We start from the raw sequence: 20,736 nt of genomic DNA, 5'->3' as shown, positions 1-20,736 counted from the left end.
AGAAAGAAGTTTGTTAGCATTAGGATTGTGTTGTTGCTATATAGGAGAGGCAATAAAAGTTGGGGGTTTGCCTGTAATTTGGCTGTCTTGTCTTCAAATAAATCTGTTCACCATTTTTTATATCATCTTGCTGTGTCTCTCCCTTGCATCTCTTTCCTACAAGTTCCTGGTTGCGGGGGAAATTTCCACAACAGTCCTTGAATCTCCATACAGGAGGAACCCATATCTGCTGATTCACTTATCCGCGGATCAGATCCATGGGCCTCCTCATGCATTAAGAAGGTCACTTCCGGTTTTACAGAAAAATCAGAAGTGACTTTTTTTAATTCTAGGGTTTGGTCTGAGTCCAGAAGAGGTTGCGCATGGATGTCTGCGGCCTCTGCTTGGCTCAGAGAACCCTGTGGAGCACCCCTCACCTCTGGAGGATGGGGGGACATTTGCCTGTACGTGCAGTTTCAGTCAACCATAGCAGGTTCCGAAATAGAACCCCTGTGGATACAGGGCACGCCTGCCCTTGTTTTCCTTTCAGGAAGGTTTAAATTGGGAATTTTGTATTTCTCCCCACCCCCCACCCCCACTGCTAATCCATTCTTTCTCCTCTCATTTCAGATCAGACAAAACTCTACAGGATATAGTATACAAGCTGGTGCCAGGACTTTTCAAAGGTATCAGTGAGTGGTTGAGTTACATATACCTCAAGACCGAGAATTTGTCTTTATGTTGCAGGGTCAGTCCTGGGACCAGTCTTGCTTCTGTTGATTTCCAATGCAACCACAAGAAGAAGTTTGCTTCTGGTGTTGGGCTGATTTTTAAAATCTATTTATTGGTAAAATTTATATCCCACCTTTCATATGTCAAAGCAAATGCCCAAGGTGGCTTACAAAGTCCCATAATAAAATGTACAATGGATAAAAACAATGAGTAAAGTCATTAAAAAATGAAACACAAAACTGTAGAGCCATTGAGGGAGATAGCTTGAAGCAGCTGAGCCACAGCACAATTACAGAAGTGTAGAGGGCAGACATCAACCCATCACCCAAATGCCAGACAAAACAGACATGTTTTGAGCATGCACCAAAAAGCCAGGAGGGAAGGGTTGGTTCTTAATTCCTCTGAAAGGGATGGGAACTTGCAAGAAAATGCTGCTGTGTATCCCCAACTACTAAGAGGAGTGCTCCTGTTCAGGGCTCCAGCAAGCCCAGAATAACAGCCTTGTAGAGCTGACGAGGCCCACATAAGACACCTTTTTTTTCCTTTGCCTCCTGAAATCTTCCCCAGCTGTGCTTAAAAAGTGCTGAAGGGCTCAGAATCGGAGCTGGCTGTCAGCCAGGAACCAAAGCACTTTATTGCTGTATAGCATGGAAAGGAGAGATGTTTGCATACATCCCCTCCCCATTTGAAATTGCCTAATTACTATAAGCTGCTGCAGGCTCAAACAGGCCACTTTCCTGTTTCTCCCCTCTGAACTGATACCTTCAAATAGCATGGCAAAACTCCTCTCAACCATAGACTTCATGGATTCAGTTGTGCAATTTGTCTAACTTCCAGTTCCTTTTGGCTGCCCGCCTTTTCTTTTTTCCTTCTCTGGGGTGGAAGGGAGAGCTGCCCACAGTAACAGTGGAGAAAGCCAGGATTTTAACATAGCAGTTAAGAAAGGAATTTTGTTTTACAATCAATGTGAATCTGGAAGTTCCCACTCCTAAAACAGGGCTCTCCACACCCTGGCCTGCGGGCCGGATCTGTCACATGGCTGGATCCGTCCCCTGGGTGAACAGCACTTACCATTCCACCAGGGAGCTGCTGTTCCACGCCACTGATCCCTGTAAAAACATGCCCCAGCCAGCTACTTTTGGGTTCCATTGCCCCAGCAGTCTGGAAATCCAGATGCAGTTGGCTGGGGCAGTTTTGGGGAAATTGGTGGCACAGCACAATGGCTCCTTGGCAGAATGGTAAGCACTGTTCACACCAGGGGAGACTTTCCTAGCATGCAACAGTCTGGAGACTGCTGTCCTAAACCATGAGATGAGTTGCTCTACTACTTTCTTATCTCTGTGCTCTCAACATTCTGAAGGTCCTGAAAGCTCATAACACCATTTTTGTTTAAACCAAAGTTATTTCTGTTTACCATCATACACTTATGTATATCTAGGGAGTTCCCTGAATATGTAGAAATCACTACCTTAATTTTGGGCAGCCTTGTTTTACTTCCAGCCTGATAGGCAGCACCTAATCATCATTTAGAAGCAGGCTACTTTAGAATGCCAGATGTGAGGGAGTGGAAACAGGACACAGGTATCCTGTGGTCTTGTGCATTCCTGAGGCATCTGGTGGGCCACTGTGAGATACAGGAAGCTGGACTTAAATGAGCCTTTGGCCTGATCCAGCAGGGCTCTTCTTATTTTCTTACCGTTTGCTATCAGAGGTAATGATAAAGTAAGGCTGGCCAGGTTTTCAAATATTACTAGTTTATATTACCCAACAATTAGAGGTGCAATCCTTGCCAGCCCAACAGTGTCATGAAAGTACTGTAAAGCACATTCCTGCCACCATTTGAGGAGGGAGGCTATCCCAAGCCCCTCAGGATTGACGGAAATGGTACCAGAGCGGGGGTGGCGGTGAATGATGGGCGGGTCCTTGGACTGTTGTGAGTTTGAGCAGCAGGTGGGACCAGGATCCAGCACTTGTGCTGAATCCTTACCCTAGTCCTGGGCGGTCTGGAGCAGATCTGTGCTGTTCAGATTTGTGCCACTTCTTGAGGTGACGCAGATCCGTGTAGCCCCATTGGGGCTGCTGCGGGTTTACCCGGGGTAAGGGAAAGGAGTTCCCCTTGGCCTTGACTGAGCTGCAACCAGCCCCAATCCCACTCTGGATATGGGGTAGGCCAGCCAGCCTCCCTGTTCCAGCACGGGTTAGGATTGGGCTACCAGTCATATGAAAATTCTTTGTTGCATTTTTAAAAAGTGCATCTTGACTAAGTACCATCCAAAATCAATAGAGACAAGTTAGCTGTGTCCAATGTAAGCCCCATTAATGTGAATTGTGGATAGTCAGGAATCACTTTCTTTGAATTCAACCCTCTGAAAATGTGGTTGTAATATTCCTTGGTCCTAGTCAAGAGTAATTCTGATTGCTCTTAATTATGATGTCCTTTTATTATTTAATGTCTTATTGATAAATGTTTTTTAAAAGCAGAGTTTTGTTAAATGCCATTTCCTTTTCCTTGCAGATGAAATGAAGAGGAGGCGTGATTTCTATGCAGCATATCCCATGGCAGATGGTATGGTGCCTTTCTCTGTGTGCATGTGTTCCTATGTGTCAGTAGAAATGTTTGTTTTGTTTTTGAGTAGCTGTGGTTTTCATTTCTCTCTTGCCTGCTTACTTAGTTCCAAATGGATCCAATGAAGACCGGGGTGAGGTGTCAGAACAGGAGAAAGGAAACCTGACAGATGATGAAATTGTCAGCTTATCCATAGAGTTCTATGAAGGAATCAGGTAATATAGGAAGTCTAAGAAATTATGTTGCTCATTTGGTTGACTTGACTGGTGTTTCTTAATCTGTCTCGGCTTTCAATAATGATGAACTCTGTTATTGTTTTTGGCTTTATCAGCGTGTGTGTGTGTTTGGTTTGTTTTTCCTTTTAAATTGTAAAAGTGGTTTTATATCTGTGGTAATAACCATTTTTAATTGTATAATCAACTTGGTATTCTTATTGAAATGTGATGGATAAGGACAGTTTAATAAGAGCAGACTAGTAAATATTTATCACAATGTCTTTGGTTTCTTCTTGCTTCGTCACACCCCCAAAGAAGAGAAGGGGAAAACTTTTTCTCCTTTTATCTTGCATCTCTGATGCCCATCTCTGCTTTCTCTCCCACCCCTCCCTTGTCCAAAGAAGGTGATCACACTCAAAGGAGTCAGGCCTTCTGCGATTGTGTCACTTGCACAGTTTTGAACCATAGGCCTAAATCAGATGTGTATACAAATGCAAATCCTAGCACAGATGCTGTCTCTCTGCACCTGTGTTTTTAATGATGCATGCGTTTGGATTTGCAGGTTAAAGATACTGTGTGGGAGCATCATGCTTAGAGAATGCACGCTTCTTGCCTATCCTCCCCACCAACCTTTGGCCGCTTCAGCATCTGAGGAACTGTGGCTAAAGGGCATTTCCGCAGATGCTTTAAAGGACCACTGAGGAGGGAGACGTTTGCCTTGCATATGGGCACATGGTCTCTATCCTGCTCCGAGTACTGCTTTATCAATGTTCATTGTTAGCACAGTGGATCTGCACAATCCTTGATCCTCATGGTTTTGGGGAGAATGGCTTCTTTCAATACCAGGATTTTCTTGCATCTGTTAGCTGTGTCCCAGCACATCTGTGTCCTTTTAGAAATAATGTGTAGTATTTGTATAGTGCTTTCTAGTGTTCAGGGTACCTTGTGTATTGTGGTTCTTACAACAGCTCTGTTAGATAACTAGTATTATCCCCATATTGTTACTAGGGAGCTGAGAAGGGATTCCTTGTCTAGGGCCATCTAATGTTCATGGTAGAGGTAAGATTTGAACAGGGATAAGTTCTGATTTGTAATTCAGTCTCTTAATCACTGTACCACCCAGCTTTACAAATAGGAGGGATGATTTAAACTGTGTTTTAGGAGGAAGGCCCATACAGCCCAGGGGTGTCAAACATAAGGCCCAGGGGCCGGATGCGGCCCCCCAGAAGCTTTTTATCTGGCCCTCAGGCTCTCAGCTGCTGAGGTGTTATCACTGAAACGGCAACCAACATGAAAATTGGGCTTTCCCAAATCTTGAAATATGATCAAGATTTGCATATTTTCTCTTCTGTCATTTGCAGTTAATGAGTTTCTATGAGAACAAGGTCTGATTTCTGGCCATTAGCTGCTTAATGATGTCACTTTCTGCTTAATGACATTACTTCCGGCCCTTAACAGGAGACCTGAATGCTAACTTTGGCCCTCTCTATGAAATGAGTTTGACACCCCTAACCTATACCAATATGCTGTCAAGTGTCTGCTAGGGTTCACCAGAAAATAAAGCTCGCCCCCTTTTCAGGGCAATCCATGGGGCAAATGATGTTGTTTTGCCTCTTGGCTATTGTAAACCCCCCCCCCCCCATTTGGGAGCTGGCAGGGCTCCTTCCCCAATTCATTTAGCTTTGGGTCACTCCAATGCTTTTCCTTCAGGCTGAGGCCTTATGATTTGGTCCACAGTGGCCTGCTTGCTGGTGAAGCGGTCCACAAAGAGTGTGTTTTCAGAGACGCTCCCTATTTCATGGTCCCTGGTAATATACTATTCCAGTTTTACCTTTTGAAGATATTTGGGGGTGCCTTTAAAAAATTATAATAATAATATAGTAAGTTCTCTGTATCCATGGGGGATTAATTCACAGACTCCTCATGGACACAGAAATCTGCAGATAATGAAATCCATGGTAGGACCATCTGACAGACATTTCTGGTTTAGCGAAAATCAGAAGTGCCTTTTTAAGACCTCTGGGAGGCTTTATAAGACCTCCACATGGCCTCACAGGGTCTTGGAAAGCCTCCCAGATGTGACAGAGGTCACAGTGAGGCCATCTAATGAGGTTTGGAACCCACACTGAGTCAAATCCGTGGGCTCCAAACCCATGGATAAAGAGGGCTAACCTATAATTTGAACATATGAAGCTGCCTTATACAGAAGCCCCTCACTGGGACACTTTTTTTTGTGAGAATCCATCATTGCTAAAGCTCTTTGGCCCTTTAATTGTACTACATTTCCTTGGGTTCTTTGGTGGGTAGGGGCAGGTTGGTTAGGATCAAACTGGTTTAAATTTTTTTGTGTTGTAAATGTAGTGCATTTAGGGCCCAATCCTATGCAACTTTACAGCACCGGTGCAGCCGCACTGCAGCCTTGAGGTAAGAGAACAAATGTTTCCATATTTGAGGGGGCCTCTGTGGTTGCCCCACCACCACAGGATACAGCACATGCCCCATTGGCATGGCTACACCGGCACTGGAAAATTGGATAGCATTGAGCCCTTAGTCTGTAAAGCGCCACAGCATATTTCTGAGTGCTGTGACTTTGATACTGAATAGCATTTGGCTAAATCTTCTGTTGGCTCCACAAAGGCTTTGGGTTATTACGTTTTCCACCAGCAAGATCACCCATAAGCAGTCCTTTCCATTAAGCAGAGCATACTGAATTCCCTTTTCATTAATTTCACCTCTCATCCATTCTCTTTCAGAGAAGAAAATAAAGGTGCAGTTGAAAACGGGAGTGTGGACAAAGACAAGGTGAGTTCCATCACAGTGTGGCTCCTGAACAACTTTGGCAGCATATTCCTGCCTTGCTAAAGAATTCTGAACAGTTGTAACTATGATGCCCCCTCCCACCATTCTCTGGATGGCAATACAGCTGTGTTGAATGTGTAAGAAAGAGTTGAAGAGGGTCTTCTGAAAGTTCACCCTCTGAGCTGGGATCCCAGACTTGTGTCAAGGACAACTGTTATCTCTAGAATAAGAGCTGCAGAAGCCCAGGTGGCCATCCCTGGACATGGAAACTCCGTTGATTTTTAATGTCTGAGAACTGGTTGTGGTCATTCATTACCTATTCCTAGAAGCAGGGCTGGCCCATCAATGCAGCCAACTGAAACAATTGCCTCAGGGCAGCAGATTGCTGGGTTGTGAATGCGGCGGCCTGTGTGGTCACTGGAGCTAGGCGGTTTGACTCTGTCAGCCCGCTTCTCCGGGGGCTACATTGGCTGCCCATTCATTTCCGGGCCTAATAGGTGCTGGTTTTGACCTTTAAAGCCCTATACTGCTCTGGGCCAGGCTATCTTAGAGATCGCCTACTCCCGTACAATCCGGCTCGTCCTCTCAGGTCATCAGAGAAGGCCTTTTTACAAGTGCCGCTGCCTAAGGAGGTTCGTGGGGCGGCGGCAAGAAATAGGGTCTTCTCAGTAGTGGCACCAACGTTGTGGAACTCCCTTCCCCTTGACTTGAGAATGGCTCCCTCTCTGGAGACTTTTCGACGAGGCCTGAAGACCTTGTCCTCTCTGGAGACGTTTCGGTGAGGCCTGAAGACCTTGTTGTTTAATCAAGCCTTCTGACTTCATGGCCTTTTTAACATCTTTTATACATCTTTTAGTTGCTTTTTACAGGCTTGATTCCTCTAAGTACTGCTGTTTTATGCTCTTTTATTCTGACTTTTATCTGACTACTGTTTTTATGGGTTCTGCTAATGTGTTTTTTAATGTGTTTTTATCTGTTTGTGAAATTATGTTTTAATCTGTTTTATATGTTGTTAGCTGCCCTGGGTCCCTTTGGGGAGAAGGGCGGGATAGAAATAAAGTTTTATTATTATTATTATTATTATTATTATTATTATTATTATTATTATTATTATTATTATTATTATCTCTGTCTGCCTTCTTGCTGCCACTGCTCCTTGTGTTCCTTCCTCTCCCTGGATTGGAAAAGGAAGAGGAGGGCAGAAGAAGAGGAAATGTGGAGGAGAGTGCTGAATTAGAATATTGGAGAGTGGGAGGAGCAGAGGTTGGCACATCACTGGGTAAGGGAGGCAGCATTTGACATGCCAGGTGTCAGGAGGTTTTGGGCCAGCCCATCCTGAAGCACCCTACTTTTCCTTGTTACTTCATCTCTTCTAGGATTAAGCCATGGCATTAAAAAAGGGGCCCTAGGTTGAGCCCTGGCTTGAATCAGCCTTTCTTTGCCTTTTTGATTTTTTTCTGCTCAGATGCTGTCTCCCCCAGTCCCAGCCTACACCCCCAAATTTGGCAATTTCTCTAACACTACAGTGGCATGCCAGCTGCCAGTGGCATAGCTAAGGCATCTAGCATGTGGGGGGCACAAAAATCCCCCCCAATGCTAGATGCAAGTGCCTTTCTCAGGCTTCCTGGAGACCGTAAACCGCTTTTTTTGCCTTGGGTCTGCCTTCAGAAATGAAGGTTGGCACTCCCTAAAGGCATGGTACCCAAGGCAATGTATCCGCTCCCCTCTTAGCTATGCCACTGGCAGCTGCATCAGTGCCCTTTGCTTACGACCCATGAAGCTTCCAGTACTCCTTCCCCAACATCCTTTTGCCAGATTCACAGTTGCTCTAGCTGCATAGTTGCTAGAGTCTAGCAGCTTAGCCCTCTCCCAATGAAGTGTGTGTGCTCTCTCTCTCATCCCTCCTTAGAAGAACAGCATGAGGTTCCTCCGCTGTCCTGCCGCCATGACCATCATGCACCTGGCCAAATTTCTTCGCAACAAGATGGACGTTCCCAGCAAATACAAAGTGAGTCACGTTGTGCCACATTGTTCTTGGCAACCACAATTGCTGCTAGCCTGTGCATGTTCAGAACCATTTGTGCTTCCACAACCACTATAAACGATGCAGCTATGCAAATCAGCAAATCATGCAGATGAATCGATGTTTTGGTCATGATTTCTGCCTGCCCAAACCTGGGTTGTTCTAACATAAAGTCTTACGAGTGGCATAGGACAGTGGAACATTTTCTTTTAAAGTAAAGCATTCTGTGTCACCAAGTGCTAAATGCATTTTAGAGGCACCTGGGACCCACAACCCCCAATGCCAGATGTGTGGGGTTTTTCCCCTGCTGTGGGAATGGCACTTTACACCTGCTTAGAGCCACTCTGCTTGATATTTTTCAGCACATATCCTAGGATTGAGCCAAGATGCTGAAAGCAAGTTCTAGGGTGGCTAAGCCTTGGTGAGACTTCCCTTAGACGTAGGTATTGCACAAAAAGTTGTCCAATAGGTTCTGTCATTGCTAGGTCTGTGTATGTCTTAAAAATATAAGCATTTTTTCTGTACCAAAATAGCCCAGATTCTGTAAGCAGAAAATTCTGCCATCTGCACAGCTTATGCCAATATGCCTTTGTTTGCTTACTCTGCAAAATTTATTTTACATCTGCTAAAGTAAGCAAATAGGAGCACATTTTTGCCATTTGCATCAGTGATGTAAACAGAACAAAAATATTGATGGAGTCATAGAAAGAGCAAAGTACATTTTGGGCAAATTGGGATGGAGGCTTTGTCTCATGGGTAGGTTTCTGAAAGAGGAAATAATAGTATGTTCTTCAAGACCACAGGGATCCAGTAATGAGGGAACACATGTGTGAGCTGCTGGTTTGGAGGTGCTCTCCTCCTGACACCACCTTCAGGGCTAGAAAACAGCTTTAAAAAAAAATAAAAATAATGTTGTTTAGGATCCTTAAATCTGTGCCTGGTACAGTGCTTTGCTTGTGCCACATAATCAGGTTTAGAATGCCTTTTTAATTATAACATTTTCTGTGGTAGGTGGAAGTTCTCTATGAAGATGAGCCCCTGAAGGAATATTACACCCTCATGGACATAACTTATATCTATCCCTGGCGAAGGGTAAGAACTTACAGAATTCCCTTTCTTTGAGGAAGTTTGTCTTGTGAGAATGCACTGCAAGCAGGACCTTGTCTATTGGCACCCAGATGAAATCTAGTGTCCAAGCCATCAGTGGATATTGTTGGAATTTTCCCAGTTTTGGCCTGCCAATAGATGGACAAGAAATTTTAGACTTAAAAAAAAAATTAAGCCTATGATTTTATTAAAAAATCTGCATGCAACAAAGAAAAGGGTGAGGCAATATCAGCGAAGGAAGACGCAACGGATGTTGGTCATATTGGAAAGTGCTAGCAGGTCTGATGTGGCTTAAAATCTCTGCACCCAGTTGCTCAGACCACCTTGTTACACAAATGCAGGTGAGACTTGGTATCCACTGATTTGACTCACCACTGATACCGAGGTCCACCTTTAAATCCCTTGTAACAAGGAAAAAAGCACCAAAATCCAATTTCCTACCTTCGCGCTGTTAAATAATTATAATTTTGTTCCATTAGATTCCATTATTCACCCCATCTAGTGGCTAAATGAGGTATTACTCTATACCAATGCATTCTGGAGTGACAACAGAGGAGCAAGAAACCTGGAAGTGGGTCTTTAAAGCTATTTTTCCACTGATTTGATATTCCCTGATTTTTTTTTTTATCCCCTAGGGGTTCCGGAACAGAACCCCAGAGAAGAGACACAGACTGTACAGGTCGGGCCTTGGTGTTCTCTGGGGTTCCATTCTGGAACCCACTGTGGATACCAAAATCCATGGATACTGGAGATCTGCTGAAATGTGTGTGAGGACAGGCAGTCTGGCTGATAAAGTGTATATAAGCATCTAATTTTTGCACTTATTTACAAGCTGTTGTTTTAAACACTAGTACAGTATGATATAGCATACTGGCATTATCTCTTGGTTAATACCTTAATAAATCTCTTGGCATTTTTGGAGGGGGTGGATCCATGCAGGGAATGTGGTTCACAATTAATTGGATGCACAAACCTGCTGAGCCCACACGTGGCTCCAGTCTTTGACCAGAAGGTAAAATGGAAGTGTATGAAACCTTTTTTTTTTTTTTAAAAAAGCCAAATCCACACCCTGGTTTTTGTTGGAATGTTTAAGCCAGATGTTTCTCTTGTGCATTTTTATCTGGGTGGTTGGAGGAGGTGGGGGGAGGGCTCTCACCAACTGCATTCCACCTATAGACAAGGTTGCAAAAATATGGTCCACCTCTTTTTTTAAATTTGGGGGAATGTCACAGACAGGATTTTATGTTGCACGCTGTCACTGACCCTGGAAAGGCTATAGCCAGTCTTCCTTTCTTCATTGGCAGCCACATTTCTAGACAGAGCCCAAACACATGAATGAGAAATTGACAATTTCCTCAGAACCAACATAAACGTGCATCACGGGCTATGTAAATATCAAGTGGAACATAATATAACTGGCACATATTATTTCATAAGAAATAAGGATGTTAAGGATACAGTGAACAAGGGGACAGCAAAAGATGCAAGCAGAACAAATAACTATAACTAGGAAGTAAAAGAGTGGCACCTTGTTTCTTCAAAAATTCAAATGTTATATTACAAGATGAACCTCTGCGAAGGAACAGAGTAAGCACACAGTGCAGCCAAACTTATACTACAGTGTTGGGGGGAGGGAGAAAGCACAAGCTGGCATAGATTTTTTGTTGTTTTTTTTTAACTGCAGTTGTTCCTGTACTTAAACTAAGTTTTCATTCTTTAAATTGGGGTGATCATGTCAAAAATTAAAAAGCTGATTTGCTCCAAAAAATCCTAGGTAGGGCAGAGCAGTTCTCCTCCTGGTGGAGCAACACCACCCCATTAGCCCCCACCCCTCCGTAGGCCTTGTAATGTGAGCACAAATCATTAGCATGCCTATGCAGTTGGGACTGGAGATGAATGAGGAAGGTGCTTCAGAATTGGCAGGCTCTCCACTAACACTGATGGGTTCTAGCAATCATACTGACGCCTGGCTAATTATAACAAGGCAGGGAAGACAGGGAAGTGTGCAGTCACCTGGAAGTGGGGCTCAAGATCCAAAGGAGATGGTAAATAATTTCAGCCAGGCCTCTGTGGCTACCAGTTCAACACTAGACCTCACAGGTGCAGCAGTGTACACGTTCCTATTCTCGACAGCTTCCCCAACACAGCCTGTGCAACAACAGACCCAGAGCAACTTTTGCTGCTTCTCTACAGTCAGTCAACTTTCATTCCAGTTCTTCACTGTCACTGACTCCCAGCCTGTCACTCTCTCCCCTCCTTTTTTTTAAAACACCTCTCTCCCGCAAAGCTCCCTTGCTCTGTGACTTGCTCAGAGTCACAGGTCACAACAGGGGCTTTTGGGAAAATATACCTAGTAGGCACACCCTGAATGGGCCATATAATTAAAATGGGAACACTCTGTTGGTTAATATGGAGCCAGGAACACCAATTGGGGAGGCTGTTGCCCCCATGTTCTGCCAATTACTCCTGGCCTAGGGTAGCCAACTCTGACTGAAGCTATCTTTGGAGATATTTTTTTTCCCAACATGATGGAATTTGGAAATTCCTGGAGGCCCTGTTGACGTTTCCAAGAATGATGTCAATCATCTGGGAATTGATGCTGATTCCTGGAAATGCCAGACCTCTCTCCCTGGCACAGTTTTTATGTAAATGGGGTATTCTTGCTGCTTTTACCTCCCTATCAGAGACCTCTTGCCATGGCCAAGACGCATAGTATGTTTTCAAAATGTTGGTAGTACAAGCACGATGGTGAGAGGAGGTAGTGCTTTCATGGGGCCAGCAGAGGAAATGACATGAAATAGTGGGCAGGGGGGCAACAGGAACAAGAAAGGTTCCATATCTCTGTGTTACATCTCTTGAGGAGAATCAGAGCCATGTTGGCCCAATTCAGTCTTATTGTAGTTAGGAAGCTGAAGCTCCATATATAACGTCAATGGTTTCTTGGTGTGTTTCTCAGGAACTTGGGGACGGGGTGGGAGTAGGGTGGGGTGTACACAATTGGATTAGACCAAGACTATGGGAAGGAGGAAACTTCATTTTTACGTTAAGGTCAGCTTGGCATAGTCTGCATATTGGGCAAGGGAAGAGATTTTTTATTTATTTCAAGGAAAAGAGGGGAATGTGGAGGAACTTTGCAGCCCCTGGTTAAGTCTGCCAGTAGAGAAGTGTACCATGAAGAGAAGATTACAGGAAGAAAGAATACCTACAGAAAAGTGAATTTTGATTTTAAAATCAAAGACATGGAAAACTGGTATGTGTCCCAAGACTTGAGGACACATAAATAGGAGCAGATCAGATCAGAGGGTTCTTGGAAAAAAGCCACACAAGAACTGCCCACAGAAAAAATACCCTAACCCTTACCCTAACCTGTGTGTGGACTTTTCAATTTGGGGTCTTATTCCTGGTCACCAGATGAGAGCCATCCCTAGAAGGGTGCAGGCAGGATGCACTGCCTAGGCAACTCGACCAGTGCATGCCCCCACCCATTATAGCCTTATATTGGTCATGACAGCATGTGGCCCAGGTTGGCTGCCTCAGTTGCCCTACCCAAGAGATGGCTGAGGGTTAGATACTAAAATTATCTTTCTTTTAAAAAAAAGTTAATAATAAGAGTAGCACTGGAGATTTAGAAATTTTGAGAGAGAAGAGATGAGATGAGCAGATGGGAAAGGAGTTAAATAGCTCTGTAATACATGGCTGAAGAACTTGGTGAAATCATCAAGAGAGAATATTAGAATGGAGAAGGAAAGGAAATGGAGACTGAAGGATGCCAACAACAACATATACTGCACTCACTGCCAACCTAGCTCCATGCATCCTTACAATTCACATCCTTAGTTTTGGGCAGAGGCTGTCTTAGAGTTCAAGCAGATTCTGACCACGCACGGCCCATTTTGTTTCTGATTGAAAAGAACAAGGACTTCATAACTTCATTAAGAAGGCATAATGGATTTTTGGAAAGTGGGAAGGGCAAATCCTCTTCATTTAAAGGGGCAAGGGGGGGGGAGACTTTTTGTAGATCTAAAAGCCAACAGTTGCATGTAGAAGAGAAATGCACAAGAAAGAAAAATAATTTTAACTGCTGCGTCTTGACAATTTCTCAGTGGATCTGGTTGACATGTGCCCCCAATTTCAGACATTCATGAACAAACCATGTGGATTTTAATAACATTTATACTGTTCAGGGCTTTAAATGGCAGAGGATGGTTTGACCTTATCCACCTCAACTTATATAATGTATTGGCAAAAGTGTTTCATACACAGACATTTTGAAAACACTCAACTGACGATTGTTGCTTCCTCTCTGCAGAATGGCCCTCTTCCTTTGAAGTACCGCGTGCAGCCAGCCTGCAAGAGGTTAAAACTCTCCTCCCAGCCGGCCAACTCAGAATGCACCAACACTAGTGGCGCGTCAGAGTGTGAATCTGTCAGCGACAAGGCAAACAGCCCAGCCACCTTGCCAGCCACCACCTCCTCCTCCCTGCCGAGCCCTGCCACACCTTCCCATGGATCCCCCAGCTCCAACACCACCACCGTGAGCATTCCCACCAACCCTGCCTCTGGTACTGTGCTCAATGGCACCTCGAACTGCCACCAGATGCAGCCCTTGGCCAGCAGGGGGCGCAAAGCCATGGTGAATGGTGGTCCAGCTATGTCAGCTTTGACTTAAAGGAAGGAGCACCTCTTTTTCCTTTTTTGGTCAGATCCTGAGTTTTATAAATAAGTATATTACATGTAGATAAGGGGAATGGTGGGTGGGTGGGGAAATTATACATACTTATTTTCTATTGATCAGCTTGATTTAATTTAAGAAAAAATGGACAAACAAAAGGAACAAAAATTCAGTGGTGTATTTTTAAAGAAACGCCCCCTTTTTTAATTTTTAAAAAACAAAAATGTGTTCATGTACTTGCATGATAGCATCTGTGTAAAAGCTACAGCCTGTTATAATTTTTTTTTAGTCCTCAATAACAGTGAGACTTAACGCACAGACTGAATGGAGAAATGCACAGTCCCAAATCAGCCAGGCTTCATTCTTTAGAAGCGCATATGGCATTCTTGTGCTCTTTTTGTTACTTTAGCCCCTCCCCTGCAGCCAGTGAGATCCCATTGTGTCCCATCCCCTCATGCTGCCCTTCAGGCCCAGAACTTAGCCCTCAATCCCATATTCCTACTTCTACCTCTCACAGTTCCAGCCTCTTGCAGAGCAAAGATCCTGCTGTAAGGTAAGAACGAAAGTCCAGGTATCTGTGTGTGTGAAAGGACTGATGCCAAGGCCCTTCTCTATGTTATGAAGGTGAGCCACCACTAGAGATGCTGTGTGCCACAACAGAAGATGGCAACTACAGGACCAGCAGCCATGATAGGCAGCAGGGAAAGGGCAGAGGTTTACAAAGACCTGGAAGTTTATGGGTTGAATGCTGGCCATTGTGTCACTGGTTAATAATGCCACATGCATTCTCCCACATCAGGGAACCAAGGCTGCTGGAGTGACATGCTGAACTGTAGAAAGGAACAGGAGTGTCCTGCTAAGTTATATTTTTGCTTGGACACTAGGACAGGCTGCTTATTCCTCCAGCAGACCTAGATACAGGCTGCTGTGGCTTCCTCCCTCAGTATCTGAAGCAACCTTAAGGTAATGATCCAGGCATTCCCCAAATCCACCTCTTTCAGTGCCCACATCAGCACAGTGGTGCATCTAGGGAAGGGCAGCTATGGCTAGCATAAGCTGGCCAACCCACACAGCTACAGTGCTGCCATGACACCAGTTTGTGTCTTGTGCTAAGCACTGACTGGCTGGGGCAGCAGGTCTTGGAGCCACACACCTGTGCTTTCTCTGCCCACCCTCATTTGTGAAAGGTTTTCTACCTGTGTCTCAGAGCACATCTCCCCGTTGGGTTTTAAACCACTTCTGTCATAGTTCCTTCCAACAGACCTGAAGTTGTGGGGCAGGGGATACTGCTGATACTCTTGCATGTTTACAGACCTGCAGTCCCCCAAGCTTAGTCAGAGAACTGGAACCTCTATGCTCAGAGACAACCTCAGAACAAGATGCTGGGGAACAAACAGGAAGACCATTTGCCTTCATGCCCTGCAATGTGGCTTGGCTGGCCACTCTCAGACTGCTGGGCAAGGTGGATATGTTTGTTCTTGTCCCGAAAAACTGCTTGCATTCTTATGGTTCCTTGGTTGAGAACTATGACAGTTAACGTAAGTTTAAAACTGCTTGAAATGTGTAGCGTCAACCCGGTCCAGGTGTGAAATGCTAACACATGAACCAAGAGCCCATTCATTTTGGCCACCTTGGAGGTTGAGGGAATGTGCCCTTTGAATTCACAGGACCTAACCTCACCACAGTGCATAGAATGTCTGGCTGTCATGTCAACATTTCTCATGTTAGTGTGTGGGAACACCAGAGTCCACTCATGCCAAGTTCTCTGTGAATCAACTCTTAGAAATACTGTCACCTTGTTAAAGATTCTGGTCTATTATTTTTCTTTTTTTTTAAAAGAACACTTGCTTACCCTTCTTGTAACTTGAGTCTGAAAGAAATAAATACAGTGCCTTTGGAAAGGAAAACTTTTATTTATTGATATGTTGAGGCAACAGACAGGAGTCCATGGTTTAAACTGGATAAAAGAAAAAAGAGGGCATCTTGTCTTCTGCTAACTTAGGGTTTCAAGACTGCCAGGTGGAAACGCACAACTTCCAGTGGGGAGAGTTTTTTTTTAATTCTGCCACCGGCTTGAATCCTCTCACCTTTTTCTTACAAAGGAAAAGAGACCCAGAGTGATTTCCCCCCCTCCTTTTTGTGGCGATAGGAAGGGCTAACTGGACTGAAGCACATTTTGTATCCCTGGATGTCAAACTCCAGGGACTTCAATAGTCTTTCTCTGGTTGACTGTTTAAAGCAGTTGACCCAACAAAAGCAATTCAGGTTTGGAAATCAGTTTTGCAGGTGGATCTCCTGTACCAAGTGTGCAGAAACCAGCTGCAGGGGGGAGCAGGAGATGTGGGGAGGGTGCAAATGCTAGCGGCCTGGCAATGCTTCTGGACTCCCAGACTGCCCCACCTGCCCCAAACTTGAATTATCTGTGAGCACAACAGCATGGGTGCAAGCCTGCTGATGCCATGATCCCATCGATCAGGACTGCTAAGCACCACCTGGAATGCACAAGAACAGAAAGCTCTTCTAAGGAGTATACTGGATCTCTCACAATATAAAGTTAGAAGAACTGTTTACTTTTCCCCTCTGCTCCTCCCTTCTTGCTTGTAGAGTGGCAGAAAGAATCCTAGCAGGGGGCAAAGAATCCCCTTCCTCCCTGTCCCCCATAAGAGCATATGGTTGCCTTACTGGATTGAGGCCAAGAGTCCTGCTCTCCAGTGCATTGACCAAGACCCAAAGAGCCACCTAAACTCTTTCATGGGGCTTGCCTGGGCCATCCTGAGCTGGTGTGCCAAATGCTGCCAGATCCCCAATTTTCTGATGATGTGCTAGCCTCTCTTCCCCTCTCCCCCCCCCCACTGCCTAGATTGAAAAAGGAAGAGTGGGAGAGAGTAGAAGAGGAAGTGTGAATCTCCCTTCCAATCCATGGAGTGGGAGGAGGGGCAGTGAAGTTGAGTGGGCGGACAGAGGTGGATCCCAATACGTGACTGAGGTGACTGCCTCAGTTGGCCTTCTGGATGGGCCAGCCCTGGGGTCTGCACTAGCCCAGTGGGAATTTTGACTTCTTTCTTTACATGAAAGAAAACATCCCCTTCCATATTGCAAGCCAATTTAGGAGGTCTGTTTTAAAAATAGCTTGCTGCTGTCCAGCATGGGAGGCTGTTGGTAAGGAAAAACAAGTCTAACCTGCCTCCCCTGGGGCTGTGGAACTAGTTTCACAGTTATTTGGGTAACCAGCATCTGGTAGTGGGAGAGACTGCCTCTGGAGGTTCCGATTTTGGATACCGGGGCCAATAGTCATTGGAAGAATATCCTAATTTATATATCCCAAATATGTCCAACTGCCCCCTGAAAACCACAGCCTCATGAAGGCACCTTTATCCTGCTGCTGTGCTGCTCTCAGAGTTGGGAAGATTCTCTTTCCTGATCTGCTCTTAATTTTCTTCCCCTTGCTATGAGTCCTGTCACTGGTGGACAGGCTGAGCAGTAGTTCCCTCATTTTTCTTTCTGAGATCCTTTTAAAATAAGTGTAAAAAAGATCTTGCAGTGTTATAATATGCTTTATCAGCATTTGCAGCTATAATGTCGAGAGTTTGAGCATATGCAGGGGGGATCCCCGTACCAGTCCCCCGTCCCCCCCGCCAACAATTCAACATACCATGTTATGGAAGCTGAACTCATAGTGATGGGGAAGGGCTGTAACTCAGTGGTAGAGCCCATACTTTGTATATACAAGGTCATGGGTTCAATTCCTAGCATCTTCAGGTTAGGCTGGGATTGACTCCTGCCTGAAATCCTGGAGAATACTCAGGCAGACAAAGCTGAGCTGTAGATGGACCAATGGTCTGATTCCAATGGACTAAGGCAGCTTCATATGTTCATATATCTTTGGGGGAAGTAATTCCAGTGTGGGGACTGAATTACCATTTGTTCCTCTTGGGGGCCAGTTTAGGGGAAAAAATAGTGTGGAAAGGTGGGCCTTCGCTGTCCGAAATCAGTCTACTGGCAGACATGGTCTGTATCTCTTGTAGCATCTCTCCTTGGGTCAGATTTGGCCTTGGGGTCTCCCATGGGGCTAAGCCATTGAATAGTTTTTGTCCTCTTACAAGGAGGTACAACAGGTCTTGGAGGGAGCAGTCAGAAGCTTCTGAATAAATCCTGTTTTTCCTCTTGGCCAAGATTGGCTTTCAAAGAGTGGTCGGCCTTTGGCCATCCAAGACATGTTTCCTATCTCCTCATTATCTTTGTACATACCAAGAAAATTAATTGACAAAGGTGGGGAAAAGGCCTCATGTTTTTCTCTTCCAGTCCCCAGACTTGTTTTTTGTTTTTTTGTTTGGTTTTGCTGTTGTCATTTTTGTAAAAAAAAAAAAAATTTTTTAAATGGTACAAGCCAAATCGCTCTGTATGTTTGCAAACCTGTATGATGTTTTAATGTGCTGTAATATATTCTGATATTCATATATTGTTATTGGTTAAAACATTTGTATCAATAATGGAGTTTGTAAATGGTAATAAATGCTACAACTTTGTCCTTCAACTTTGGCATTCGGAGTATTCGGACAGGATTGTTTTGCACATTTTGTCTCCCCATTGGTGCATCTTGGGACCTGAACCACTTCATGCACAGAGAGCAAAACCTTGTCAAAGAGAAGACCTTGTCTGGTCAGAGACAATATACAGATGAAAGTTTTGCTGAACAGAATTTGGTTGTTTGAAAGCCTTATCTTAATATAACTGGCTAGGCAGCTAGCTAGCTTGCTTACTTACCTCCTTCAGTGGAGAAAACATTTCCCAGGATGGCTTGCAAGGTAATAAAACCATAGCCATATCATTCCAAGCAGAGTGATCAAGCCATCAGAACTGAACTGCTGTAGTTTAGTTTCTAGTTGACTAGAAACTAAAATTAGTCCTGATGACATGGTAGAGGACCTGAGTCAAATAAAAAGGTCTTTTGCCTGGTGCCAGAAACACATTGGGGAGTGGTTGCCCAACCAGTGTTTGAAAGTGGTGCTGGGCTGCTTGAGCTAGCAAATGGAGACATAATGAGTCCTCTTAGGGGGAGGCGGGATAAAAATATGATTGATACATAAATTCAGACAAAAAGGAGGTGGCTGATGGTCACTAAAAGAGCTGATAAGACATTCAGCTGGCTTTTGATGGGATTGTGCTTCCTCTGAAGACTGTGCAGCTTGGGGAATGCTCCTGGATATGACCCTGCTCCTGGAGGGACAGTGGGCAGCCCAGGCCCTGAGCACTCTGCTCGACTCCAGCCCTTCCTCAAGAAAGAAGATCTGGTGACAGTCACTGTTTTTTGGTCATGTCTCAACTGGATGATTGCTACACATTCTATGTGAGATTCCCCCTTGATGAGTGTTTGAAAACTACAGCTGGTTCAGAATGCTGCAGCCAGGTTGCTGATGGAGTCTGGTTGCTTATGGAGGCCATGCAAGGAGAGTGAATTATTCCCATACTGCAGGAGCAATACAGGCTTCTCATCTATTTCTGTGTTCACTTCAAGATACTTGTCCTTATTTTTTAAAGCCCTACACAGCTTGGGCCCCTGATACCTTAGGGAATGCAGAGCCTGTCCTTCATTGAGGCTTGATCAGTAAGCACACAGAACAGAGCCTTCTCTGAGGTAGCCCCCCCCCCCCCAGAGCCTGCCCTGGATGTGGGATTCCCTGCCTCCAGGAATTTGGGAGGATTCCTCTCTCTTAGCTTTTAAAAGACACTCAAGATGCACCTGTTCTGCCATGCTTTGGGCTGCTGCTGAAAGTCAGTATTTTGGTCAGTCTCTGCTTCCAAGGGGCTGGGTTTTGTGTCTATTGTACATGGTTTTCATGCTTTTCTACTCCTGTGGGCTGCCTCATGGGTTATCCACAAAAAGTGAGATAGATATTTGTCCTTGCAAGCCTCCCTGGGAGAACATTGCAAAAGCGGAGTGCCACAACTGTAGTCAGTCACCTGAACCTGACCCAAGTCAAACTACTGCCTGAATCAGGACCAAACTCTCTTCAAAACAGGCTGGGTTGGAGGATCCTGTTCATTATTTCCTCTGGACTCAGCTCCCTCAATTATCCATCTGAGCATCGGATTTTAATTATACCAACACCATCACCAGTGACATGGCTAGATAGAGGAGGGCCTGAGAAGGGAGAGAGACCTTAAGCAGTAATGATTGCCCTTAGAGAGTTTAGTTTTCACAGAGAAATTTTTTTACAGAAAAATTGCCTCCCTGTTGAAACTCGGCTTAAATCTTGGTACAGTTTAAACTTGAGAAAATTAAAGCCTTTTAGGATTTCAGTAGAAAGGGCCACCACTCCAGCAATCAACCTGCCACACGATGGCAGTAAAACACCATGTTGGAAAGTAATAGCTCGACGTTCTACAATACACTGTCTAAAATGCCCCCATATAAAAAATTTCAGCAAGAATGGCTTAACTCTGGGGTGCAGCAGCACTTAAGGCTGTGTCAGAGACCTGTTCTGCATACCAGGCTTCTTGGTACCAGCTGCGGTTCATATTCAGTAATATGAAAAGAAGGTGCACCAGGGCATAAGCAGAGTTCCATTTTCAGCACCACTGTGTAAAATACTACTTCTGCATCTCTGGAATTAGGGAAAAGGGCTTCCAGGTGAGCTGATGT

At 44.7% G+C, this 20,736-nt stretch overlaps 1 protein-coding gene across 1 annotated transcript in view; it reads left to right on the top strand.

Annotated features, from left to right (window-relative positions):
* The window catches only part of PCGF2 (polycomb group ring finger 2), a 53,975-nt gene extending 35,368 nt beyond the window's left edge, over window positions 1-18,607 (top strand). Inside the window, exons 4-10 of the mRNA XM_066628427.1 lie at window positions 610-665; window positions 3,227-3,277; window positions 3,384-3,492; window positions 6,246-6,294; window positions 8,201-8,299; window positions 9,326-9,406; window positions 13,731-18,607. Of these exons, the coding sequence (XP_066484524.1) occupies window positions 610-665; window positions 3,227-3,277; window positions 3,384-3,492; window positions 6,246-6,294; window positions 8,201-8,299; window positions 9,326-9,406; window positions 13,731-14,090 (805 nt within the window). The 3' untranslated portion in view covers window positions 14,091-18,607. The remainder of the gene's footprint in view (window positions 1-609; window positions 666-3,226; window positions 3,278-3,383; window positions 3,493-6,245; window positions 6,295-8,200; window positions 8,300-9,325; window positions 9,407-13,730) is intronic.
* The last annotated feature ends 2,129 nt before the right edge of the window (window positions 18,608-20,736 follow it).

Source organism: Tiliqua scincoides, chromosome 5 (assembly GCF_035046505.1).
Source record: "Tiliqua scincoides isolate rTilSci1 chromosome 5, rTilSci1.hap2, whole genome shotgun sequence".
Taxonomy (NCBI): domain Eukaryota; kingdom Metazoa; phylum Chordata; class Lepidosauria; order Squamata; family Scincidae; genus Tiliqua; species Tiliqua scincoides.
This window is presented reverse-complemented; position numbering and strand designations above follow the sequence as displayed.